The sequence below is a fragment of the Polyergus mexicanus genome, unplaced genomic scaffold (genome assembly GCF_030449975.1).
Source record: "Polyergus mexicanus isolate NDT 795.1 unplaced genomic scaffold, iyPolMexi1.0 SCAF_8, whole genome shotgun sequence".
Lineage (NCBI taxonomy): Eukaryota > Metazoa > Arthropoda > Insecta > Hymenoptera > Formicidae > Polyergus > Polyergus mexicanus.
In genome coordinates, this window is record NW_027223328.1 from 9,695,030 (window position 1) to 9,717,207 (window position 22,178).

At 39.1% G+C, this 22,178-nt stretch overlaps 2 protein-coding genes across 5 annotated transcripts in view; both read right to left on the reverse strand.

Annotated features, from left to right (window-relative positions):
- Positions 1 to 595: 595 nt before the first annotated feature.
- LOC138935321 (uncharacterized) lies at positions 596 to 21,222 on the reverse strand. Its single transcript, XM_070299772.1, has 3 exons — positions 21,096 to 21,222; positions 1,310 to 1,533; positions 596 to 838 (listed from the first exon to the last, which is right to left on the reverse strand). Exons 1-3 carry the CDS (start codon positions 21,220 to 21,222, stop codon positions 596 to 598), a joined length of 594 nt encoding a protein of 197 aa, XP_070155873.1.
- The window catches only part of Optix (optix), a 46,808-nt gene continuing 45,315 nt past the window's right edge, over positions 20,686 to 22,178 (reverse strand). For 2 of the 4 annotated variants that reach the window (XM_070300123.1, XM_070300124.1), the window contains one exon: positions 20,686 to 21,996. In XM_070300123.1, coding sequence (XP_070156224.1) covers positions 21,582 to 21,996 — 415 coding nt within the window. In that variant the 3' untranslated portion in view covers positions 20,686 to 21,581. The remainder of the gene's footprint in view (positions 21,997 to 22,178) is intronic. The other 2 variants (XM_070300126.1, XM_070300125.1) reach the window with 1 other exon arrangement.

Below are 22,178 nucleotides of genomic sequence, written 5' to 3' on the forward strand. Positions count from 1 at the left end.
AAGCAGTGGTATCAACGCAGAGTACTATTTCTGCGAAATGCACATTGTAAAATTTGAATTATGGAAATTTTTGTTAAGCTCGCGCGCGCAAATACATACAATATATCTCGTATAGTTGTTATGTATTAATTATTCCATTGTGTGTGTGTGTGTGTGTGTGTGTGTGTGTGTGTGTGTATTATATCGTATGTATAGCATATGTTAATGGTAACTAGAATCAGATACGACGATCCGTGTACATTTAGCTCGAATCATAATCCAGCCTGATAAACCAGAACGAGCGAAAGAGTCGAGGGAATTAATAGGTTTTGCATCGATCAGCCACGTCCTGCACTCGATACGGCGGAACACTAACATAAACCGGCGCCGGGGATGGACCGAACGCTGGCAATAAGCGCGGGCCCACAGAAAGGGCGCCATCCCGCGTTACATTCCAGCGATCGGATATCTGAAGCCCACCTTCTCCCGAGACGTCTTACTTATAATACCGTTGGTCCGGTCGAGCCTCGGGTTAACGTGTTACTGGAGTGACTTGCGATTTGGTAATTTCATCCCCGGCGTGGTGCCTTTCTTTCCGTTTATTTCTCTTTCTATTTCATGGCCCACTACCTCTATCGCCATCATCATCATCATCATCATCATCATCATCATCATCATCATCATCATCATCGTCGTCGTCGTCGTCGTCGTTATCATTGTCGTCGTCGTCGTCATGGTCATCGTCATCATCATCGTGTTCGTTTCTCTCGTAGACAAAACGGCGGAACATCTTCACCGACACGATCTCGACGATCGCCGCTGTCTGCCTGTAGGGAACCGGTGGTGGTACCGTGTTTGCCTACAAACAATTCTCTTGAACGTAACCTCGGTCTCTTATATGCATTTCCTCCTGCCATCTGCGTCTCTCGCGACGCAATCTATCCTTGTTCTCGAGATGGAGAACGACGTTAATCCAACGTAGTTGACGTTTAGGAACGTGTTTTCCCACGTAAGCGCATCCTCTCACCGGCTCATTGTTCCGGCGATTGCCGAACGACCGGATTACGCCCGGTGCAATTGGACGAGGTGCTCGAGGCCCTCGTATTCTCACGAGATAACGATGCAAACGGAGGATGCAGGCTTTCCTCGACTACACGATCGCGAGACGAGAGGCTCTCTCGGATTATGCGCGTTCCCCGTTCTGGTAGGCGTAGGCGTAACAGCGACCTGACCCAGCTGTTTTAATACGGATCAAGCGTTGAATTCGTGTGTCGATGGAGATGCGGCAGATATCTAGGATGCATTTTGACAGGCCGACCTTTTGTTTTACTCGGCGGGATGATGATAATGATGACCGTAGAGATTTCTTCAGGGTACACACTTTCACCTCGCCTTTCCATAACGCGGCACCCTCGTTGGAATATAATATGAGGCCATCTAGTGTACATCTTCCGTAGGTGGTGTTAGTGGCGCCAGAGATAATCCCAGCGATAGCTTCCCCTCTTTCTTCTCTCACGTCACTCAGGATTGGATTCGGTTTAGAGCTCTCTATAGCTAAACCAGTCAGATCAGAGGTGCTCAAACGAAATCGAATAGCCGTGACACGGGGATAGCTTAGGATCGCACTTTCATTGTTTTAAAAATTTATCATGACATACATCAGATAAACGTTCGCATCTCTCCCGCTTTCGCCATGTATTTCTCGCCATCAACGATCCGACTGTTACTATACACGACGTTATATAGATATTATAAACCGTTATGTGTTTTATTTCAAAGTAAAAAAAATTTCTTGGCCTTTTAATTTTACAATTGGAAGAGTTTCTTTTAATTCACGGTCATTTCGGCATATTTCTCCATTTACTTTTGACATTTAGTACGAACTGAAATCGTAGCATGGCATGATTTAGCATATTTCTAACAGTTTTTCTTCTTATATAGCAACAGGCATTAATATTATATTTATAATGTACCGGGAATATAAATTATATTATTTGTATATTCGATATAATATACTTATAGACCAGAAGTGTCCGCAATTTATATTTTATCGCATTTTGCAGCACGCATTTGTAGGATTAAATGGCAAACGCAATCTAAATGCTATAATCCGAACGTCCTTCAGGCACATGGCATCCGATGGCGCACCTTCGATTCGTTACGCTCGCGTCCTCCGCGCGGCATCTCCGTTCGTCTTGAGCGGAAAAGTTGCGGGCGCGCGCTCAGAGTACTCGGCAGAGTATGTACTCGGTTCGGCCAGGGTTAGGTCTGGTGTGTGTGGCGGAGGGTACTTAATGGCTATTTAATTCCTAATCCAACCGCGCGCCGCCGGCGCTACTTTCACGGTAATCTGTAGCCCGTTGCCATCTTCCTCGAAAACAGAAATACGGCAAAGACGGTCTAATCCATCGCATCTGGGATTCATGAATCCCTCTAGCTCCTCCGTCGCCTCCCCCGCCGCCTTCCCCGCCACCGCCCGCCGCCTCGTTCTCCTTCTCCCGCTTGCTCTTCCTTCTCCTCCTCTTTCTCCTACTTCCTCGTTCGCGAGAGCGACGGCGAGAGAATTCCCTACCCGCCTATCCTGGTCTACCCAATCGGCCGGCGGCTCCCACTCTTTCACTTTGTAGAGAGCTACTTCCATATTTACATGGGAGGTAGTCGCAAAAGCGAAGTTAGCGCGGCTAAGCTGATTTAAGCATTCGTTATTATAATTCTTAGGGAAGCGCCGCGGAGCTAACCCCGCTGAGAAAGGGAAAGAGAGAGGAAGACAGAGAGAAACGTACTCTCGACTTCTCTTTACCACGACGTTGTGCAACTGCGGGAGGATCTCGATTTGCGAAAGGTCACCCGCAGTTGGTCCGCGGTACGGCCCTTCGGCTCTGTTAATTCGCCATGCGAATTAACTTGGACTTTTACTTCGTGACTCTTTATTTACGCCGCAGTTTATTTCCATTGTAATCGTGCATTATGCACGCTATCTCTCTCCGCGCTATGAATGATTTAATCAAATTTAATTCCGAGTGAACGACATATAAACATGATATTGTAATTTAAATTGCTTTATTACTTATATAAAAAATAGTCGAACATACAGCAAAAGTAAGATTAATAACGACATATACGCAGTATAGTATTTCTTAATGTAAGAGTCACAATTTAATACGATATTACACTACGTCTTTCGCACAAAATTATTGAGAGAATATCAATAATTTATGGCAAATTATTGATTACGCGAATTAATAAGCATTTAAAAAATATTTTTCAAATAAAAGATAGCCGCGCGCGCAACCAACATCTTTCAACGCCGCTTTTGATATAGCGTTAGAAACGACACTAGATGATTTTTTGATGAATCTTATCATTAGATGCTTTCGTAGCAATTAGCAATCGGGCAGCAGCCCCCGCTTCCTCCTTTCTCATTTGCGTTCTACACACCTTGCGCGGCCCGAGAGTACGATAATTAAGTTCGGTCCTCTTAGCACGCGCTCGCGCTTCTAGCCTAAAGGTATCCATGTCCCCGGCACGGTCGGTTCTTCGTAACCACGAAATCCATCGTGCGCGATTAATTTCCCGTGGACCCCTGGGCGAATTTCAGGCTCCACGATCGCCTTCGCCGCCTTGTCCGTCCGCACTCTTAATTAATAACCGAGGCAGCTGCCCTCGGACGCTGACGTCATTACTTTTTGCTCTCTTTCTCTCTCTCTACGCGTCTTTTTTTCCGCCCTTGCCCCGTCTTTCCTGAAATATCGTCGATATATATCATCAGCAACACCAACTTGGAAATTCTTAACGAAGCCGCGGTCATGTTAAAGTCCATCTTGCCAAAGACGCAGTGACGGGATGATCGTTGTCGTCGAGACGAATGTAGCTTCGCACCGTGAAATTCGCGAAACAAATGTCGCTCGTTGACGCTTCTGCCGTGTTCTCCGCTATCGGCTGCGGTAACCACATTTCTCTTTAGGGTAAAGGAACTCGCGAGGAGCCATGGCTCTCTCGAATGCGAGTCAGTGGATGCGCGGTAATGGCGATAATGATGATGGTGATAGAGGCTTTATGGGTCTTCAGAAAAACTGACGGCAGAGTGCGCGTGGAAAACGTACGAAGCGTGGTTGAGTTAAGCGAACCGATGTTGGATGCTCGGCTTGTTGCTAGGTTAAAACGATTGCTCGGTATCTAGCCGTGCGCAATCACAAACTCTATCAAGTATCATTAAGGATTAGAAAGAAATATATGTCTCTTTCCCGGTATACTATAAAATTCATTCACGGATTTGTAAGAAGTACATATATTAACTCATATTATGGTAATAAAATTGTACGCGTAAAATTGTATAATAATAGAGAGAAAGAGAGAGATGCGTTAATTTAAAAATTGAAAGAGCAGATGCGCGCGCGCGCGCATATGTAATCAAAGACCAAATCTCATCAGAATATACCGTAAAAGGCATTCGCGAACTGAAGCGGATCGTGGCAGGGATATCCTGCCATCTTCGGTGGTGCGTTTTGTCGGTATCGCCCGAGCCTCGACGTATAAGCTTAGGCACGCCGGAGCTCGATAACGGATGGCCGGTCGTTACGGTAAATGTCTCACTCGAGGCCCCGAACGGCCGATGGAGACCACTGGGATAATGATATTATTACGGCCATCTTGATTCTCTCTTGGCTCACACTATCATCATACGTCACCCGTTGCGCGCGCGGCCGCGCTGTGAATCCACGCTGTATTACAGGCATATATTTCCTGACGTGTCCCGGCGCGGGACAGTTGCTTTTTGCCGCGCGGTTACAAAGTATGATGATCCCGGCGCAGACGTGCCTGTTGATGAAATCGTCAGGACGCCGCACCTGATCGCAGCCCGACTTAATATTGACGAGAGAGAGAGAGAGAGAGAGAGAGAGAGCCCGGTGCCAGAGAGCCAAATGCTCGATTTCTTCGTGCGAGATGAAGCAATTTGCGCGGCGCGGCCTGGCCGTTGTAACGGCGTCTTCTTCCCGTCGTAGAAGCGCTGCCGCGGCGACCGTGTCCGATCGTTGAGGGCACGAGCGTAATTGATTAGCTACTTAATTCGGAGATAAATTTCTACGGTATTCGGTTGCCGAGCGCTCTACGTTTGATTATCCGATTTGAAACCGAGTTGAATACGACAATCCAAAGATATGTATAGATAGCTAGCAATTTAATAAAATTGCAAAGATGATATTGAATAGAAATTATAACAGAGTCGTGTTCTTCAATAATATATTATAATACCCATTCATTAATTAGTGTCGAACATTGATATTTAATCTGCAGAATAATTGACATAAAGAAATGAGTACGAGAGGAATGCAATTTTTGATCGTTGATGGACATACATGTCTAAGGAAATAGCCGCATAAGAGCCTGTTTTAATCTCGTTACGTATGTAGACGTGTTCTCGTTCACGCGAGATCGGGCAATTTAACATCCCGAAAAAACACGAGGGGCTCTCTGTAGATTTGCGTGCGTGTGCGTACGTGCGTGTAGTCTCAAATCCAGGATCAGGAGGCACGTGTCTTTCGGGCGCGTAATTATTCGCATGAAGTGCGTCAAGGACTTGCCTATAACGCTCCTCACGTTTATGCGATAATGTAGGTCAGCCCGTTTATCAATCATTTCTTAATATAGCTTCATTTCTTCCCTCACCCCTCTCCTCTGAGATCTGCCTTCTATGCTTTATGCATCGAAGCTCTATGCGATGAGCGCTTATTGTCGGTATTATTAAATTTATATATGAATACCTCGCGCGGTCACATGCTAATAATACACCGAACCTATCTATCTTGCATTATCATCGTTGTAAAAGATGTTATAGACGCCGTCTGATTATCGAGTAACATAAATTAGAAAGATAAAAATATTTGTTTTTCTACTAAGCTTAATAACGCGTAATGGAAAGAAATATTTTATTTTATTATAATTTTTATCTTATTTTATTATCTTTATATCTATATAGATAGTTATAAATATATTTGTGATTTTTTTATAAATGCACATTTTTGATTATAAAAATTATAAATTGCAATATTTTTTTATCATATCTCGTTGTTAATCTAAATAAGAAAAATTAAAAATAATAATGAGTCTCTTTATCGTATTATAATAATGTAGCAGAAAAAAATATTTTATTTTATTATAATTTATTTTATTTTATAGAAATTATAACATTTTTTATTATTTTGCGTTTATATCATTTTTGGTTTAAATAATAATAATAAAATTAGAATTGAAATTTGAAATGCCATGCCGATTTCGTGAATGATTAGCTATAATCAGTAATGTCGAATAAGGTTGACTTAAGAATCGATCTAACGATACATGTATTATTGTAATATTTGTATTTAACCAATCGGCGCGCTGGCGACGATATCGATGCGATTAATGTTGATCAATTTTCATTGCGCGGTAATTGATATCGATTCATTATTAATAATGATATATATGACGCAAGCCACTTTTCATCGTGTTGCACATTTAACGGAGGTACAACTGGCAGATGCTTTTAGCACGCCAGGATAAAAGCAGAAAAAGCGACGAATTAACAAGCGGAGGCTGCGGTTTGACCCCGTTGCCCATCAGAGAATCGGAATTCAAGAAGAACATAATGCGCCGGACAGAGACGGGATGAGAGAAACGGATAGAGGGTTTTGAATAAGAGAGAAGAGAGGCGGACGCGTAGCCGACCGTCAGCCTCAGCATCCTCTCTGATGAATTATTCTCCCCTGATCAGTAGTTCTCATTCGTTCGTTCCTTCGAGACGATACACTTTTTTATATATCGGTCGAACGGTACTTCATCTCTATTGAGAATCTCTGTCTACCGTTGATGAGGATTACCGGAGCTCTCTGAGTATTGTATTCCTCGTAGCGATTTCTCTCTCAGATTATAGTTACTACATCTCGCGCGTATATATATATATATATATATATATATATATATATATATATATATATATATATATATATATACGTTGTCTTTTTACGCTGCAAAAATCGCTTAGACGTATCGATAATCAATATAGCGTGATACAAGGATTGATACAAATAGGAAGACTAGATTTGAGAAATATAAAAAGTGACAGAGTTTCACATATTTTTATATATATATAATATTTAAAATCTCGTAAAATTTATGATGCGACTTTTATCGATTTTGCGCATCAGAATATTATTATAATATTTTTTTCTATTATCTAATGTTATTTAATGCGATTTGACAGATGGACGATCGAATGATCGCTTCCAATTTCGCTTCCGAGTTATTTTGCCGGTTCGTCTGTCGCGGACGTTTCGATAGATCGAAATATGTACGTATAGCGGTCTGTCGAGAGAGCCACTGCAAACGCCCGATCAGGATCACCGGAGATGTCAGTCATCCTTTTGTTCCCCGATATCGTGTCTTTCCTATATCCTGTTTCAGGGTTCTCCGTGTAAACTCCCCGGCTCGCCATCGTCACCGTCGTTGACGAACGACGACGTATAGTAGGTCGCGCAACGACCATCCCTACTCGGATAGCACACGCACATCGGGGGGAGGAACTTGCCGATTAACTCATCTACCATGGGCATTGTTGCTCTCAATGAGAGAGGGACACCGGTCGCGCGTTTATTATGGGTATCGCGTTATTATACTAACCTGGTCGCCTTTGTATGCGCGGTGATATAAGTTTTCCGGTAGCCGACTCGCACAGAGGGTATGGATATTTGTAGAAGTGATTATTACTTATTAGCTGGTTCGCAAGTTAGAATTTATCGGGAGAGGTTAAATTTATTAGCACAATTATTTGTATTAACGTTAAATATACTTATATTAATTATTAATATACTATTGTAAAATATGCAAAGCTGGTTTATGATTCGCGATATACCATAAGAATTTAATATACTAATTAATAATATGACAGCGCGAGCTAGATTTCTTGGCATATCGCATCGCATTCGCTGAAAATTATTTTACGGTTATATCGTTGTTACACAATTGCTGTTACTCGGCATCTGTGTGGTAACGGATAATAAAACGATACGCAAAGATTTAACGACGCACGTAAATGTTATATTACGTCGAAATTGGAACATATGCTTTGAGTATTGTAAATTCGAAAGTAATCCGTGCTTTCTGGTGCAAATTGCGGCTAATCGGCGCGATCAATCTGCGATGGATATGACGGAGGTCGAGGTATCATTAGGAAGATTTTAATCGCGCGATATTAATGTCGCGTTAGGGACAAGGAATAAAGGAGTCAAGATGGATCAACGCGCGGAGCTCGTTGAGCCTCCTGAAGGAACACGGACGTTTCTTTGCTGTAAATACTTTGCCAAAATGACTTTATTTGCACGACGTAACCCGCTCATAATTAATATACTGATGGCACGCGATGCTATTGTTATACCGATGGCGGGAGTTTAACGCTTTGACCAAAGATCTATGAATAACAAAGAGCATTCGGGCGCTATTAACGATGTGTCGGCATAATACCATCGTTGAAATTGATGAATATTTGACACGGTGGTACGTATTAACCATAAAATGACTCGAAACATAAATAATCTTGAAGTATCTGTTTACAATAACATGTACGTAGAATAAGGTACAAGTTGTAGCAAGTTCTCTGAGTAGCCGAATCACAGACTAAATTCTCGCATCTTATTTATTGATAAACTTCTTTCTATTAATTACTCTTGCCCTGTTTGTCGTAAGATTCATTTTAATGTCACGCGGAGAATGTTTGCCGCGCAGCTTCCTTCCCGAATCTCTCTCACAGCGATGATTCTACTCGAAGAATCTTGGCGCACATTCGATCCGTGCAAACATCCTCCTCCGTCGACGGTGTACGAGAGCGAGATAGAGTTTGAGGTATATATACTCCTGCCGGATAAGTATCAAGTATACAGGTCGGGCAGAGATATAGTCGGCCAGTATCGACCGGGTAGCCAAGTTCAACAGCCAATCCCCGGCTGCGCGTTAAAACCACGCCCTTTATTTCGCGGTTGCATTAGCCTCATCTCGCGGTCTGTATTTAAGTCAAGATGGAATACTTAGTTTCTTCCACTTTCATTCGCGAGGCTTGAGGGAGGGAGAGAATCGTGAGACGATGTTCTCCGATCGTAGCTAGTTGAAAGCAGAGTGACGGCTTTTATATTATTTGCCACCGCAGTATTCCATTGAATTAACGCGTTTCTTAAATTATTTTTACGGCGCAACAACGATCATGGTAATCGGCACATTCGAGAGAATCCGTGATATAAAAAGATGAATTATTATTAATATTTGTGTGTTGCTGCCTCTTGCGCTTTTACGAAATTAATATAAAATAATCCTGATAAATTTTTAATACGCGCGCGAAATATTTATTCTGTTTTTTTCTTTTTAATTTATTATGATTTGGAAGTGGAAATTTTTCACGATTTTATATCGCACAAATCTCTTCGCGAAACAATCTGCGATCCGAAATTCCGTCGTTACGAGAAATTTGGATAACCGTGGCGAGAGAAATTAGCGGTGTTGATTATTGTATAGACTACGAGCTGGTTATTCATGGGAATTTGATGAGAACGAGCCTCGCAGCGTAATATACAAACACCAGAGCGGCTCGCTGACGATTAATTGAATTCATTTGATCGTAACGAGGAGGAATAATTACCTCTGACGCGCCCGTATACTAGTATTACGAATCACTTGAGAAAGTATCATTAAAAGCAGCCGCAATCGTAGCAACTTACCAATGCCTGCGATTTAACAGATGCTTTTATTAAAATTGATACCTACAACTAATATAATATATAAAGTCGTCATCAATTATGTAAGGAAAATAGAACATACTTTCTTCTCGAATATAATATATAATATTTCATATTATGTATACGTGTTATTGATCATGTTAATTTTTATTTTTATTTTATGTAAAAGACTTTACGTAATAAAATTTCGAATAATCAAATGTTCTTAATTACGATAGTAGAGAAAATTAGCCGTTCACGCTGTGTATCAATTCGCAATGTTAAATTTTTTTTTACATTATAGACAAACGTGTTGTAACTATTCTCATCTTGAGATACACTATTGCCTATTGCGTCAAGAATTTGCCAAAAAGATGGTTTACAACCATCGACGAATTCGTATTTGCATAAGTAAGGAATTCGGTTTGCGGCGGCATAAGCAGGGCAGGGGTAGTTCGAGTTTCAGAACCTCGTAAAGGATATCGGGTAGTGGATGGAAGGTGTACGTCGGATCGAAACGAAGGAACAGAAAGCTCTCGTTAATGAGCTTCCTCACCCTTAAAGCTTTGAGGAAGCCGGTTACACTCGTCTCACTCGCCCCGGCGGAGCGAGAGAGCCGTTCAATTCAAAGCTTCCAGGAAATTATACGTCTGTTACCGTTCTATCGCGAGCAAAGGCTCAAAACCTGGGGCCTAATAGCGGCAATATCGTATTTTAATCTCGGCTCAAGGAAGTGCATTTGTCATTCCCCCGTCGTACAAAGGGACTTCTCGTTTTAGAAACTGCAATTAGCTGACAAAATTATTCGCTGAATTTAACCCCGCGCGCGCGGCCACTTTTTGTATAGATTGAAATTTGCTGAATCAAAAATAGGTATAATTTAGTGGATATTCGTAAAAATCGCTCCATCTTTATCTAGATTATTTTTACTTTCAAACTAGGACTGTAATTTCCTTGCAGAAGTAACTTTCGTATAATTAACGTATCTCATCATGTGCAACCCGTTATCATAATAATCTATATTTTTTTCTTCTAAAATGATAAAATATTCTTCCACACGCGATATGATTCTTAAAATACAAAACACATTTGTTTGACACATTAATTTTGCTAGGAAATCTTTTATAGATATTTTCTTATTTAATTAAATAACAATATATAATCATAAAAATTTATATTATATAATTATATTTTATAATAAAATAATAAATCTTTATTTGCTGTTTGTTCCAAATTTCTTTTATATAATTTAATTTTATATCAATTCTTGTTGATGCCCCGTTATATTGATACCAATCACTTGAACAACAAATCCTTTATAACCCACTTTCGACGAGTTCGCGAAGTCTCGCGACACTTTGCTACCGTCGCCTCGTATCATGACGCGCGGAGCTTCGATTTTCTATCGCGGCCGCGTTGAAAACTCGTGGGCATTAGACGAGAGCCCATCTGGCCGAGGTGGCACTCGCGCAAAGTATTTTCCATCGGCGTGGAGTTTGTACTTTGTCGCAATGCCTGTGACGGCAATTTCTCCGGGGATGGTTACTTACAGTGTTGGCTTAAACAACATACTTAACCGGGCTACTTAGTACTCACGGGGGCGCAGACGTACCCCTTGCAATAATAACATTTCGCCCCCTTTAATCCGCGGCCTGCTGTTAGTCCTCGGCTAAGTATCTGTCCTCCTCGTTCCTGGCGTTCCCGCTCCATCGGGTAACTTTCCCTCCCTTCTCTCTTCCCTTTCCCTCACACCCTTCTCGTCGCCCCTACGAAATCAAAACACGGAAAAGCCGATACAGTTTTGCGTAATACCCTCTTCGTCAGAAAGTTCCTCGCGGTGTTTTCTAGTCGCTAAGAGCGGCCTTCTGTGGATGGGGAAAGGAAATGGCGAGAGGAACTGTTTTGTGTACAAATTGCACTAACAATGGCAATAAGCTTAAACGATTTTTATTCATTGCCGTTCGCGTATCGGCTAAAATTTGCCTGAGTAATAAAAGACTTCGATCAATTGAAAAAATAGCATCATATAGCTTGTAATATGTATATGAATAATTTTTTTATTTTTTATTCTTTTTAAGAATAACATTTTAACTTTTTTATTGATTCTTTCTGTTTATATATTGTTAAATTAAAAATTAAATTCTACGATGATATTTATATATTCTATATTAATTGAGCTGAGATTGAGAATTTAAAATCATCGTATAATGATTCACCAGCATGTCCTTAAAAGATTTGAATGTGATTTGATATGCCACATTTTTCCATTTAGATTGATTAATTCTATATGTTTACGTGTTTATCTCTCCAGCATGTACATTACGATGATGATTTAATTTGCTTCGCGATAATTGATCATTAGCTTTTATTTCACTTGTTGATCAAATCATGGAACGATCAATATACGATTCTGCATGATACGTAAATGCAATTTCGTCGCAATCTAAGATGTCAAGACCGTCGAAGATTCTGACATTTCGCTGGATTCTGTCGAATGTCGTGATTGAAGCATGGGTATGGATGGGGGATAAGATAATGCGCGGTAGGCGGGATATAGGCCCCTATATATAAGTTCTATGGAGTTAGTAGATACCCCGTCGGGCACAACATAAACCCCATAGTGCTAAGCGGCTTAGTACCTCGTAAGGGCACTGACGCCTGACATATCCATGTACACCCTGCTCCGGATGTTTCGCGATTCAGACCTAGGCTTCCTCCGTGGAGATGCTCTCATGAGCCTTTGAGAATCTCCGCGAATTTAGCTGAGAATATTTGGCAATGATAAAACTTTGAGAAAAATTTTTCTAATGTCAAAAGATTTCTATTTATCTATATTTTGCGAAAAAATTGTTTGTATAGTTTTTTTTTGTTTTTTTTTTTTTAAGAAAATTAATTGTGGATTGATGAATTTATAAAATCTGCTTTTATTTATTATACTATATGCGTGTACGTATATAAAGTTGTATATGTAAATGGTAATATATTAATTTAACGCGTATTTATTTATTTTATAAGCATCGTATCGCGTATCGCATTGCTTTATAAGCAACAAATACTATAGGACTCTCAGCTACTATAATATTTTGTTTTTCCCATAACGTTACTGCCTTTCTGTTATGAGGATTGAAGGGCGACGCATGACACACCCCCATTGAAATCTCATGCACGGGATATACTTAAATTAAACGGTCGCCGGTGTCGTATTATGGCACAGAATAGCAAGTTATATCTAACCTCTCATTAACCCCGTGTGAACCTGAATTGGAACCCCACGTGAAAAGCGAGACGTCGATTTTCAAACTGAAAATCTGCAAGGGAGTGTTTTATTATTTCGTTTGAAACATTTACGAATAAATAATTTAAATTTCACCAATATTAAACAACCTTACGAAAATGGCCATAAATAGATATAAAATTTATATACAAAAGTAGTATACTCTCTCTCTCTCTCTCTCTCTCTCTCTCTGGTACGATATGCATATATAGCCTGATGCCTCACCGGGACTGTATCTCTTCTCTTGTTCATCCTTTACTGCTCATTCATGGCACTCACTCGCGAAAACATGGTTAATTACAATCACGCGCGCACTAATCACTATAATACAGCGATCGCGTGATACTTTGCACGACACTCCCGACGTTAATCGCACGCGACGTGAACTTGATTATATTGAAAACAGTGCAAAAATTACGATCTGTTCGGCATTCGAAAATCGTACGGCTTTATTCGTGTGTCACTCGATGTAAAAGTGCTATCTTTGTTATTAATAAATAATGTACCCTCAGATTTTGCTATCTCACATTATATCATAAATGAGTAAATATATGAGTGAATTTTTCGTACGATTTTAAAATTAATGTTTTTCACCAGGAGTGATTAATTGATTATAATGCATCTCGCGTGATACCAGAATAAAATTGCCGATTTTATTATTGAGTTTTTTGATTATTAACAAGAATTGCAGTGAGTATAATCAACATAGCGATTATATATATTTTTGAATATCGGATTCTACAGATATTTATCTTTCGTTTTAAGTCGTACATTTATTCATTTATAATATAATACGAGATAGTAAAATCTAAGAGCATACACGTTAACAACAAAGATAGAATTTTCGCAGCGAGTGACACGTGAATAGAGCCGTATAATTTTAAAATGTCAAACAGATCGTAATTTTTGCATTGTTTTCAATATAATCGAGTATACATCGCGTGCGATTAACATCGGGAGTGCCGTGCACGTAAGTATCACGCGATCGCTATATTATAGTGATTAGTGCGTGCGATCGTAATTACCCGTGTTTTCGCGAGTGAGTGCCATGAATGAGTAGTAAAGAACTAACAAGAAACTAGGAGCATATTCGAGGAGGCATCAGACGAGCAATCGTGAGGTGAGCAAAACAAATTAATTTTATATTTGTTACTTGTAAATTTAAATGCTTCTTTATTTCTGCGGTAATGATTTATTTCGCTGTGCGATAGAATACATATGCAAAGTATTTATAGATTCTATTTCGTATTCTTAGAGAAATGTCTACGATATATATTTATATGTGTAGATTGTATTTGTATAGATATATCTACAATTTATAATTATAATTATATATTTTGGAATAATAATTATATTTTTATACAGATATATGTATATAAAATATATTAACATTTTTTTAAGATTTATAATAATTTTGATCACTCTTATGTCAAAAATAATTAGATTCTTGTGTGTTTATCTTCTTTTATAAAAGTTATATCCGAAAAAAAATTTTGGTTCAAAAACTGTATAATTTTTTAATTAAATGATTGTTTAAAAAACGAATGGAAAACTCCATTACGCGCAATAATATACCTTTTTAAAATGTTCATTATTTTGAACATTTTGTTATATACATGTATATATATATATGTGTGTGTGTGTGTGTATATGTGTGTGTATGTATGTATGTACGTCTATTATAGGTATATAAATTAGATACATTTTACAGATCGACGCTGTGTATTAGAATTTTACCATTACGCATCGTACTGGTAAATATTGAATTTTATATATTGGCTACTATTTATATAATTGATTACAAATGATAATTTATGTATAGCCATTAGCCATTAGCAAATTTTAAGTTTTTAGTCGAAAGAGACTCCAAACTTTAATGAGCTTGTTTTATTACGGGTTACTGCAAGGCCTTAGTGACATTTTAAGCGGATTTCTATTCACGAACATTTTAGAAACATATATGTTTTTTCAATTCTCTATCATACTAATCTGAGTTTGTCACAAAGAAACGCAAAAATTAGTCAAAGTTATATATAGATTATAGAGAATAATAGTAATTAAATAGTAGATAAATTATAAAATATCTACACCACAAATTTTTTTTTTTTTTTGCGAGAAGATGAATTAATTACGAAATCACACGATATCATAGATGAAAATACTAACTTGTCGCTAACTATTATCGAACCAAACTGCTCGTAAAAATGTTGAAAACGTATCCGCTTAATCAAATAAAGCCCATACCGAGTAACAATCGATGTTACAAATATTTGTTGACTTTTTTTGCCACTAGTCGGGGCGCGAGTAAACAAAATCAGAGCGCGATTTACCGGCGCGCGAGCAAACGTCATTCCGCGTTATTGTTGCGCCATTATTTCGCGGCGCGATAATTTTCACAATGTCCACCTTTTCGTACCCGTCGTTTCATGCTTTTCCGAGTCCTTCTCGGGTCCTTAAGCAGCTGAGAGAGCCCATGATCCGTGATCGTTGTGACCGGAAGAGGAGATCGCGAAAGAGCGCAAGGGGCGCAGCGAAAGCCTTAAAAACTTCTTTACCGCAACAATGGCGTATGCCGATTTTAAAAAGATTCAGCGAAGATTTATCCTCACTTTCACACCTCCCTGCGACGACGAGCCGCCGCGGGTCGACCTTAAGACCTACAACAAATACCTGACGGGCGTAATCTGTAGGGGCTCTACCGTAGCGGGAGGGCCCCTGCGCCAGCCCCATTATGATATTCGCGGTATTGTCGGGGCGTCGAATCTGTCTACAAATAACCACTAGAGAAATGGTTACTCAGTCGTTACTCTCTTTCGCTCCCTGGCCCTTCTCCGCGTTCCGTTCCCTTCGTCGCACGTTCCTGCATCTCGCTTGCTCGTTCGTTCATCGCCCTTCATCCCTCTCTCGTCGCCGCTCTCATTCCGCGTCTGTACCATTCAGAGTGGACTACATTATTTCGTTGTAAGGCCCCGACCACACCGCATTATCCTAAACATCTAAATCCGGACAGCTGGAGCCCAGTCAGCGGCTCCCAACTAATAGTTTTGAAAGCATTCCGTTTGTGCACCGATTATTTATATATATATATATATATTCTTTTGAAAGCTATTATTAGACTGAATATTATTATCATCTATGCCATTGATTGTTTGATATAAAAATACAGATAAATAAAAATAAAGTTCTCGTATGATCTTTTTATAATTTAGTAATAACGCATAAGAAATAAGAAGGGGTTGTGCTCTTTTATATATAATAATAAATTTTTATGAGGAGCAATAAATTTTTTAATAAGGTTTTTTAAGATCGTTTATTGTGTGTTTTTCTGCAAACATTTAAAGAATAATTCTTATTGAATTTATCATTTTATTTAATATATCTCTGCAAGCTTAATACTGTATTATTATATAAAGCTTTTATGTTAGAAAATAGAGATCAGTCGAAAGTGTATTTCACGATTGTTCGCTTGAAACCATCTCGTTTCGAAAGTTTTATTAACATATTAAGTTACCTTAACATTGACGATGAGAACCACTTCCTAATGAATGCGCCAGAGGTGTCAGAGCAGCAACTGTCAAAACACGACCGGCAAGACAGCGACCGTGCCATCGAGTGCACGACGGAGATAAACGATAGCAGGGCGAGGGTAGACAAAGACAGAACGGACCTTTTCACGCCATATTGGATGTACCTCGGAAACGGTGCACGCCACCGAAGCCTATCGATAATCGCGATATCCATCCCATTATTCCATCGTACAAAATTCCTACGTTTGTTCGTCACACGTGTACACGACGGGCTGCTCCGGGGTTCTTACGTAACGTTCTTCGATTTCCCTCCACTGTCGTTCCTTTGTCGTTTCGAGATGTTGTCGATATGATCGATTATAAACAAGTAAATCAACATCTTTCCAAGAATCAAAACTTCACAACTGTTTCACTCAGTTTTTTGGATTTTTTTTTTTTTTTTTTTTTAAATGTTGTATCTTTGTATAATGATTATTATGCAACAAAATAATTTTTTTTGAAAGGTATATTTAAACTCGACCACGATTGAGACGATTTGTCATGTATACTGATTCTTTAACTAATTTGAAATTTTGATCTTTTCATAGCCAACATTCTTTTATGCGCCTTGTATGAATCTTATTAAATGAATAGCGATCTTTGCGTAAAAAAAAAAAAAGAATTCGCTCGCGTAAACGTTTTTAAACAATTTTCTTTGAATTTTGCTCTTCAAGTTGCACGACTCGTTTAATACATCTTACGACTGTAGTCATTCTTAAATCATCTCTTTTGCAATGTTTGCAAAAGAGAGAAAAAAACTAATTTAACATATCGTAGAAATAACACACCGCCGCGACAGACACGAGTCCCGTAATATCTCTTAAAAGTCACCGGGTCGAAAGCCGCCTCGACGGAGTCGAGAGCGCAGCGTAAAAGTCCGCGTGTATCCGTTCCATTCCCCGCATCCCGACGGCTCCATCTTCGTGTCTGGAAATCTACCCAGCTGCCAAGCACCTTCGGCGAAGGGGAGCGATGAGGTCGACGTATGACAGAAGAGGAGGAGGAAAATGAGAGAGAAAGAGAGAGAGAGAGAGAGAGAGAGAGAGAGAGAGAGAGAGAGAGGTGGAGATGGGAGGAAGACAGAGAATGAGAGAGAAAGAGAGAGAGAGGAAGTGGTTGCATGTGGAGCAGGGTGGAGTCGACATCGAGAGTGAGGCTTAGGCGTGCGCCCTGGGCATATCGGCTTTTCGGGAGAGTCTTGGTCGATGCTCCCTGGTTCCTGGTTAACCCGCGGGATCGGTTACAAGCCAACCCGGCGAGCCGATTGGTTCATTTTGTCAGCGACACCCGCCTACACCGTGTTATCGCGCAACTACTTTATCTGTCCGCCTCTCTCCCGTTATATCCGTTCCCTTTCTCTTTCTATCTAACTATCTGTCTCCTCTCTCTTTATCTCTCTTTGTGATCCCTCACTCTTCTATCCGGCGGTAGAAGAGAGTCGACGATTTTATTCTGCGCGTTCTGTCTATTTCTCTCATCGCACCGCATCGTCGATAATCTGTCCTTCCTTCATCGCGCTCTTTCTAACTTTAAAGCGTTTGTTTCGTGCCCGACTCGACTCTACTCGCTTTTGACCTTCGACGAGAAAAGATCGTCTGGACACGACTCAAGCAGTGGTATCAACGCAGAGTACTGCAATTTTTTCGACGTTCCGGCGTGGAAGCGTGTGACGCGCGAACCTGTGGGAAGGACGAATGATTTCAGCAACGATTTGGTCTCGTATTCTTTCTCGCGCGGTATCGTTTTAATCGTAGAGCAACACGCGAACGTAATGAGAAATTGCTAATGAGAGGTTTTATAAATAAAATAATAATTATAATCTTTCCATATATATATATATACAGGCATACACGCATAGTTTTTCTCATTTTCATTGTTAGAAATATATTACGCCTCGTACAACGAGGTGGATTATATTTGCAGTTTGTCCTTATCATAGGATCACGTGACCAGAGTTATAGAGTCGCGCGGCGTAAATGTTAAGCCATTTTAACGCATCGATGCGTTTAACGCGTTCCATGAATTAAGCGCGAAATTTGCCACTTCGTTTAACAGTCAGGATGGGTCAGGATGTATAATGGATGCGAATAAAATACTCATATGATGGTCCCTTGTAATGTCATAATAATCTGTTAATATATTTTCGCGCGAACGTATGTACAGGCGCAAATAATAATAATATTAATAATAATAATAATATTAATAATAATGCTTCATTTGCGTTCTTCGTATATTTATATATATATAATTCCGTATCGATAGTCGTCTTTAGGTAAATTACGTAAGTCTTTACCTATAGTACATGTATATATACTATATATATATATATATATATATATATATATATATATATATATATATATATATATATGTATGTGTGTATATTTTTTGTATGTATAATATATACGTAATGTATAATATGTTCATATTTATAAGACGGATTATACAAGAATTTCGCTAGACAAGTCTATCTACAAAGACAAGGGCGAAAGCGTGAGGGTCCTATCGTCTCGCGCTTAATAAGATCGATTGGCCATACCCAGCCTCGAAATTCACTTTTACACTCTTCTTATTCCCGGAGTGACGCAAGTCTTTCCCAAAGAGCCAGGCGATTAATGCAATATACAAAGTCGCTAGTTTCTACTTGACCTAACGGGGAGAGAATTGACGGAAAGAGGGGAGCGTAAAGTGGCTCATTGGTTTTGCATTTCGCGTTTAGCATTTTTTTTTTACAGGATAAATCGCGCTCTTCTCTCGTTTAGACCAGACTTGTTCATTTAGCTATATTTATACAAAGTATCAAACCTTTTCGACTTTTCATAATGAGAGATTATAATGATATAGTACAATAGAACACGTGCATAGTCATATTAATAACATGAATATAACTCTCTGACATATAAATAATTACGCTACAAATGTAACCGAGATCCGAACAAGATATTATAAATCCATATTTTTTTAAATGGCCCGCAAAAATTTAAAGTTCGAATGAAAATAATAATCTTAGTGTAAAATGTCAAAAAAAAAGCAGGAATGGAATGTATTGTTTTTATGAATGGAATTTGCAAATCGTAAAAAATCTGCAATTTTTTATGAAGAAGAAAAAGAGTACGCGTAATTCTATCTAATAATTCGTTTAAAAAAAAAATCTGCAATCTTTTTTACTAAGATATCTGATGTTAAGTAACTTTTAGTACAAGAAAAAAGAAAGTTATTAAGAAGAGAATATAATTTAAAAAGTTAAATTTATTGTGTAGATTGTAGATAATCTCAATAATCCAGACGGTAACGCATAAGATATTGTGCGTTTCTGTTTATTTTAAAAACAAAAAGTGAAAAATGTGAACAAAAAAAGAGCTGCTCTCCAGTCAGTATTAATTGAATGTTTCGCCGCGACTATACGATATTTCCCGATTTTTCAATATTGATATCATAGCGTCTGTGGCTAGATCTATCTCTCATCTATCTGCCGTGCGTTTTATGTCAGCCTAAGAATCTGAGACCATTACCGTAGCGATTTCAACTTCGAGTTTTCTCGCGTTCTCGTTTTGACACCAAGTAGATCGGCTTGCCATTACGGTATTTCGATGTCGGCAAAATATAGAATTTCCACACAAGAAGTAAATACTTTCGGAATGAGAAAGAAAAAGTGATTTTCTATAGAAGAAAGATCATATAGTTCTATTCGATAAAAAAATTTAATGCTCCCGAAATGTGTTAAAAGCTTTGTACAATTTTGAAAAAATTTTTTAACTGTAAGATTCATTTGTTTGAAATAATTTTTCGGCGCGTTTTCTCATTGTTCGAAATGGCAGAGACATTTTTAAAATGACCACAATTTATATTTATAACGAGATATGTGGTTTATTGTCTCTAGCAATAATCTCTTTTCAAGAACGGATAATTGTATTCTTACAAAAAATATTTGTGCATGTTTACGGAGAGTATATTATTATGTTATATATATATATATTATACAATAATATAATTAAAAAATATTGTATAATATAATTTTATAAATATAAAAATATATAAATACAATATGTTATTAAATTATATAATAAATATATATTATAATAAAAATTATATATTATAATAAACATAATAATAAAATACGTTTCCAAAAGCTTTTGCTTCTTTTGTGAACATCCTTGATGAATAGATTTCGAAAACTATTCACGATAGAGAGAATATGAACTAGAAAGCGGCGCTATTTAAAAACTATGAGACTCACTGCATCTGGTTCTTGGGCTTCGACGAACGGACATGTCGGGAACATCTAACGGAAGTTATGTACACACCTTGACCGATTGACTTTTTTCTTTAATCCGAGAGATTGCACTTATTTAGTGGATTCGCACTCACTTCTCCAAGTGTCTATTCTGTCCTCGCGTTTTATAAGAGCGTTGTCGGAAATTATTTATTTCCTCCAATGAATTCTATTGTCTACACGCATCATCAAATAGATTCTCCTTAAGGGATTTACAGCGTAGTAGTTTTTCGACATTTTCGAACAAAACTCGGCAATGTATCTACGTAGTGATATCATTGATTCATCTTCGCATACGTGTTGATCGTTTCTAAGCTCCTTCGATCCGCTTTCCGATAATGATGCTAATTGCTGTTGTCGCGGGTAAAAGCCGTCTTGCATATCGAGTGACATCTTACAGCTATCTTTGAGTAATCTCTGTGCGATAACTTTAAATATAATATTTATCGATTTTACTCCGTTCGTCACGTACAGTCTTCGCAAAACTACGAACTGTTCTCCAGAAAGTCGTATCGCATCGCGTATACACTTAACAATTTTTCAGACACGATCAAATCTTTTCCATATCTCGCGATTTGTCGCGACTCGTGAAGAGCTTTCCCAAAGTCAGATTATCGTTCGATCGATTAGCTTTCCCATCTTCACAACACCTCAAAGCGCTCGCTCGCGACGTTACCACATCGATAGCTTTTTCTCGACGTCAGACGATCGTCTGTGCCGATGGCATCTTCCAATTCGTCGTCCTTATCGTATCACGCGGGCGAGAATGGTCTGTGAATTATCGGTCGCGGATTTGGCAGCGGCGGCGTGGCAACTCTTATCAGCCCTTGACCTTGGGACTGACCCTGAGGCGTCGGCTGACGGGGGGGCGGGCTGCCTCGAGAGGAGGGGGTGTGCGGACTGGGTACAGCCACCCTCAACGGACCGGTGACAGATAGATTCGCCGCCATCAAAGGCGGGCTGTGGGCCTCTGATAAACTGTCCGATAGGCGAGATAATCCGCCGTCGGATAATCGCGACGTTTCGGATATCCTGGATATCCCTTCGGATAGCTGGTGCTGGGGATGCGGATGGTGCAACAGTCCTTCGTGCGGATGGAGTCTTGGCGGTGGTAGCCCTAGTGAGTCTGGCAATCTGTAATAGAACAGAGAAAGAACTGCATTTTCTCTGGAGAAAATACAGTTTAGCGGAATCGCGATCTATTATATGCGACATCTTATTGTAATAAGAAATATGTGTATATATGTGTATATATATATATATATATATATATATATATATATATACACACTCACAATATCTCGATATATGTATATTTATGTACAAATAATTTAAACCGATTAACATAT

Excerpts from the sequence above, each read along its gene's own strand:
- LOC138935321 (XM_070299772.1), bottom strand. The coding sequence starts at position 21,222 with ATGTCACTCGATATGCAAGACGGCTTTTACCCGCGACAACAGCAATTA. Across the intron at positions 1,534-21,095 it reads TGAATCAATGATATCACTAC|CTATAGAGAGCTCTAAACCG; the intron begins GTAGATACATTG and ends TGACTGGTTTAG. Across the intron at positions 839-1,309 it reads CATTATCATCATCCCGCCGA|GCAAACACGGTACCACCACC; the intron begins GTAAAACAAAAG and ends AATTGTTTGTAG.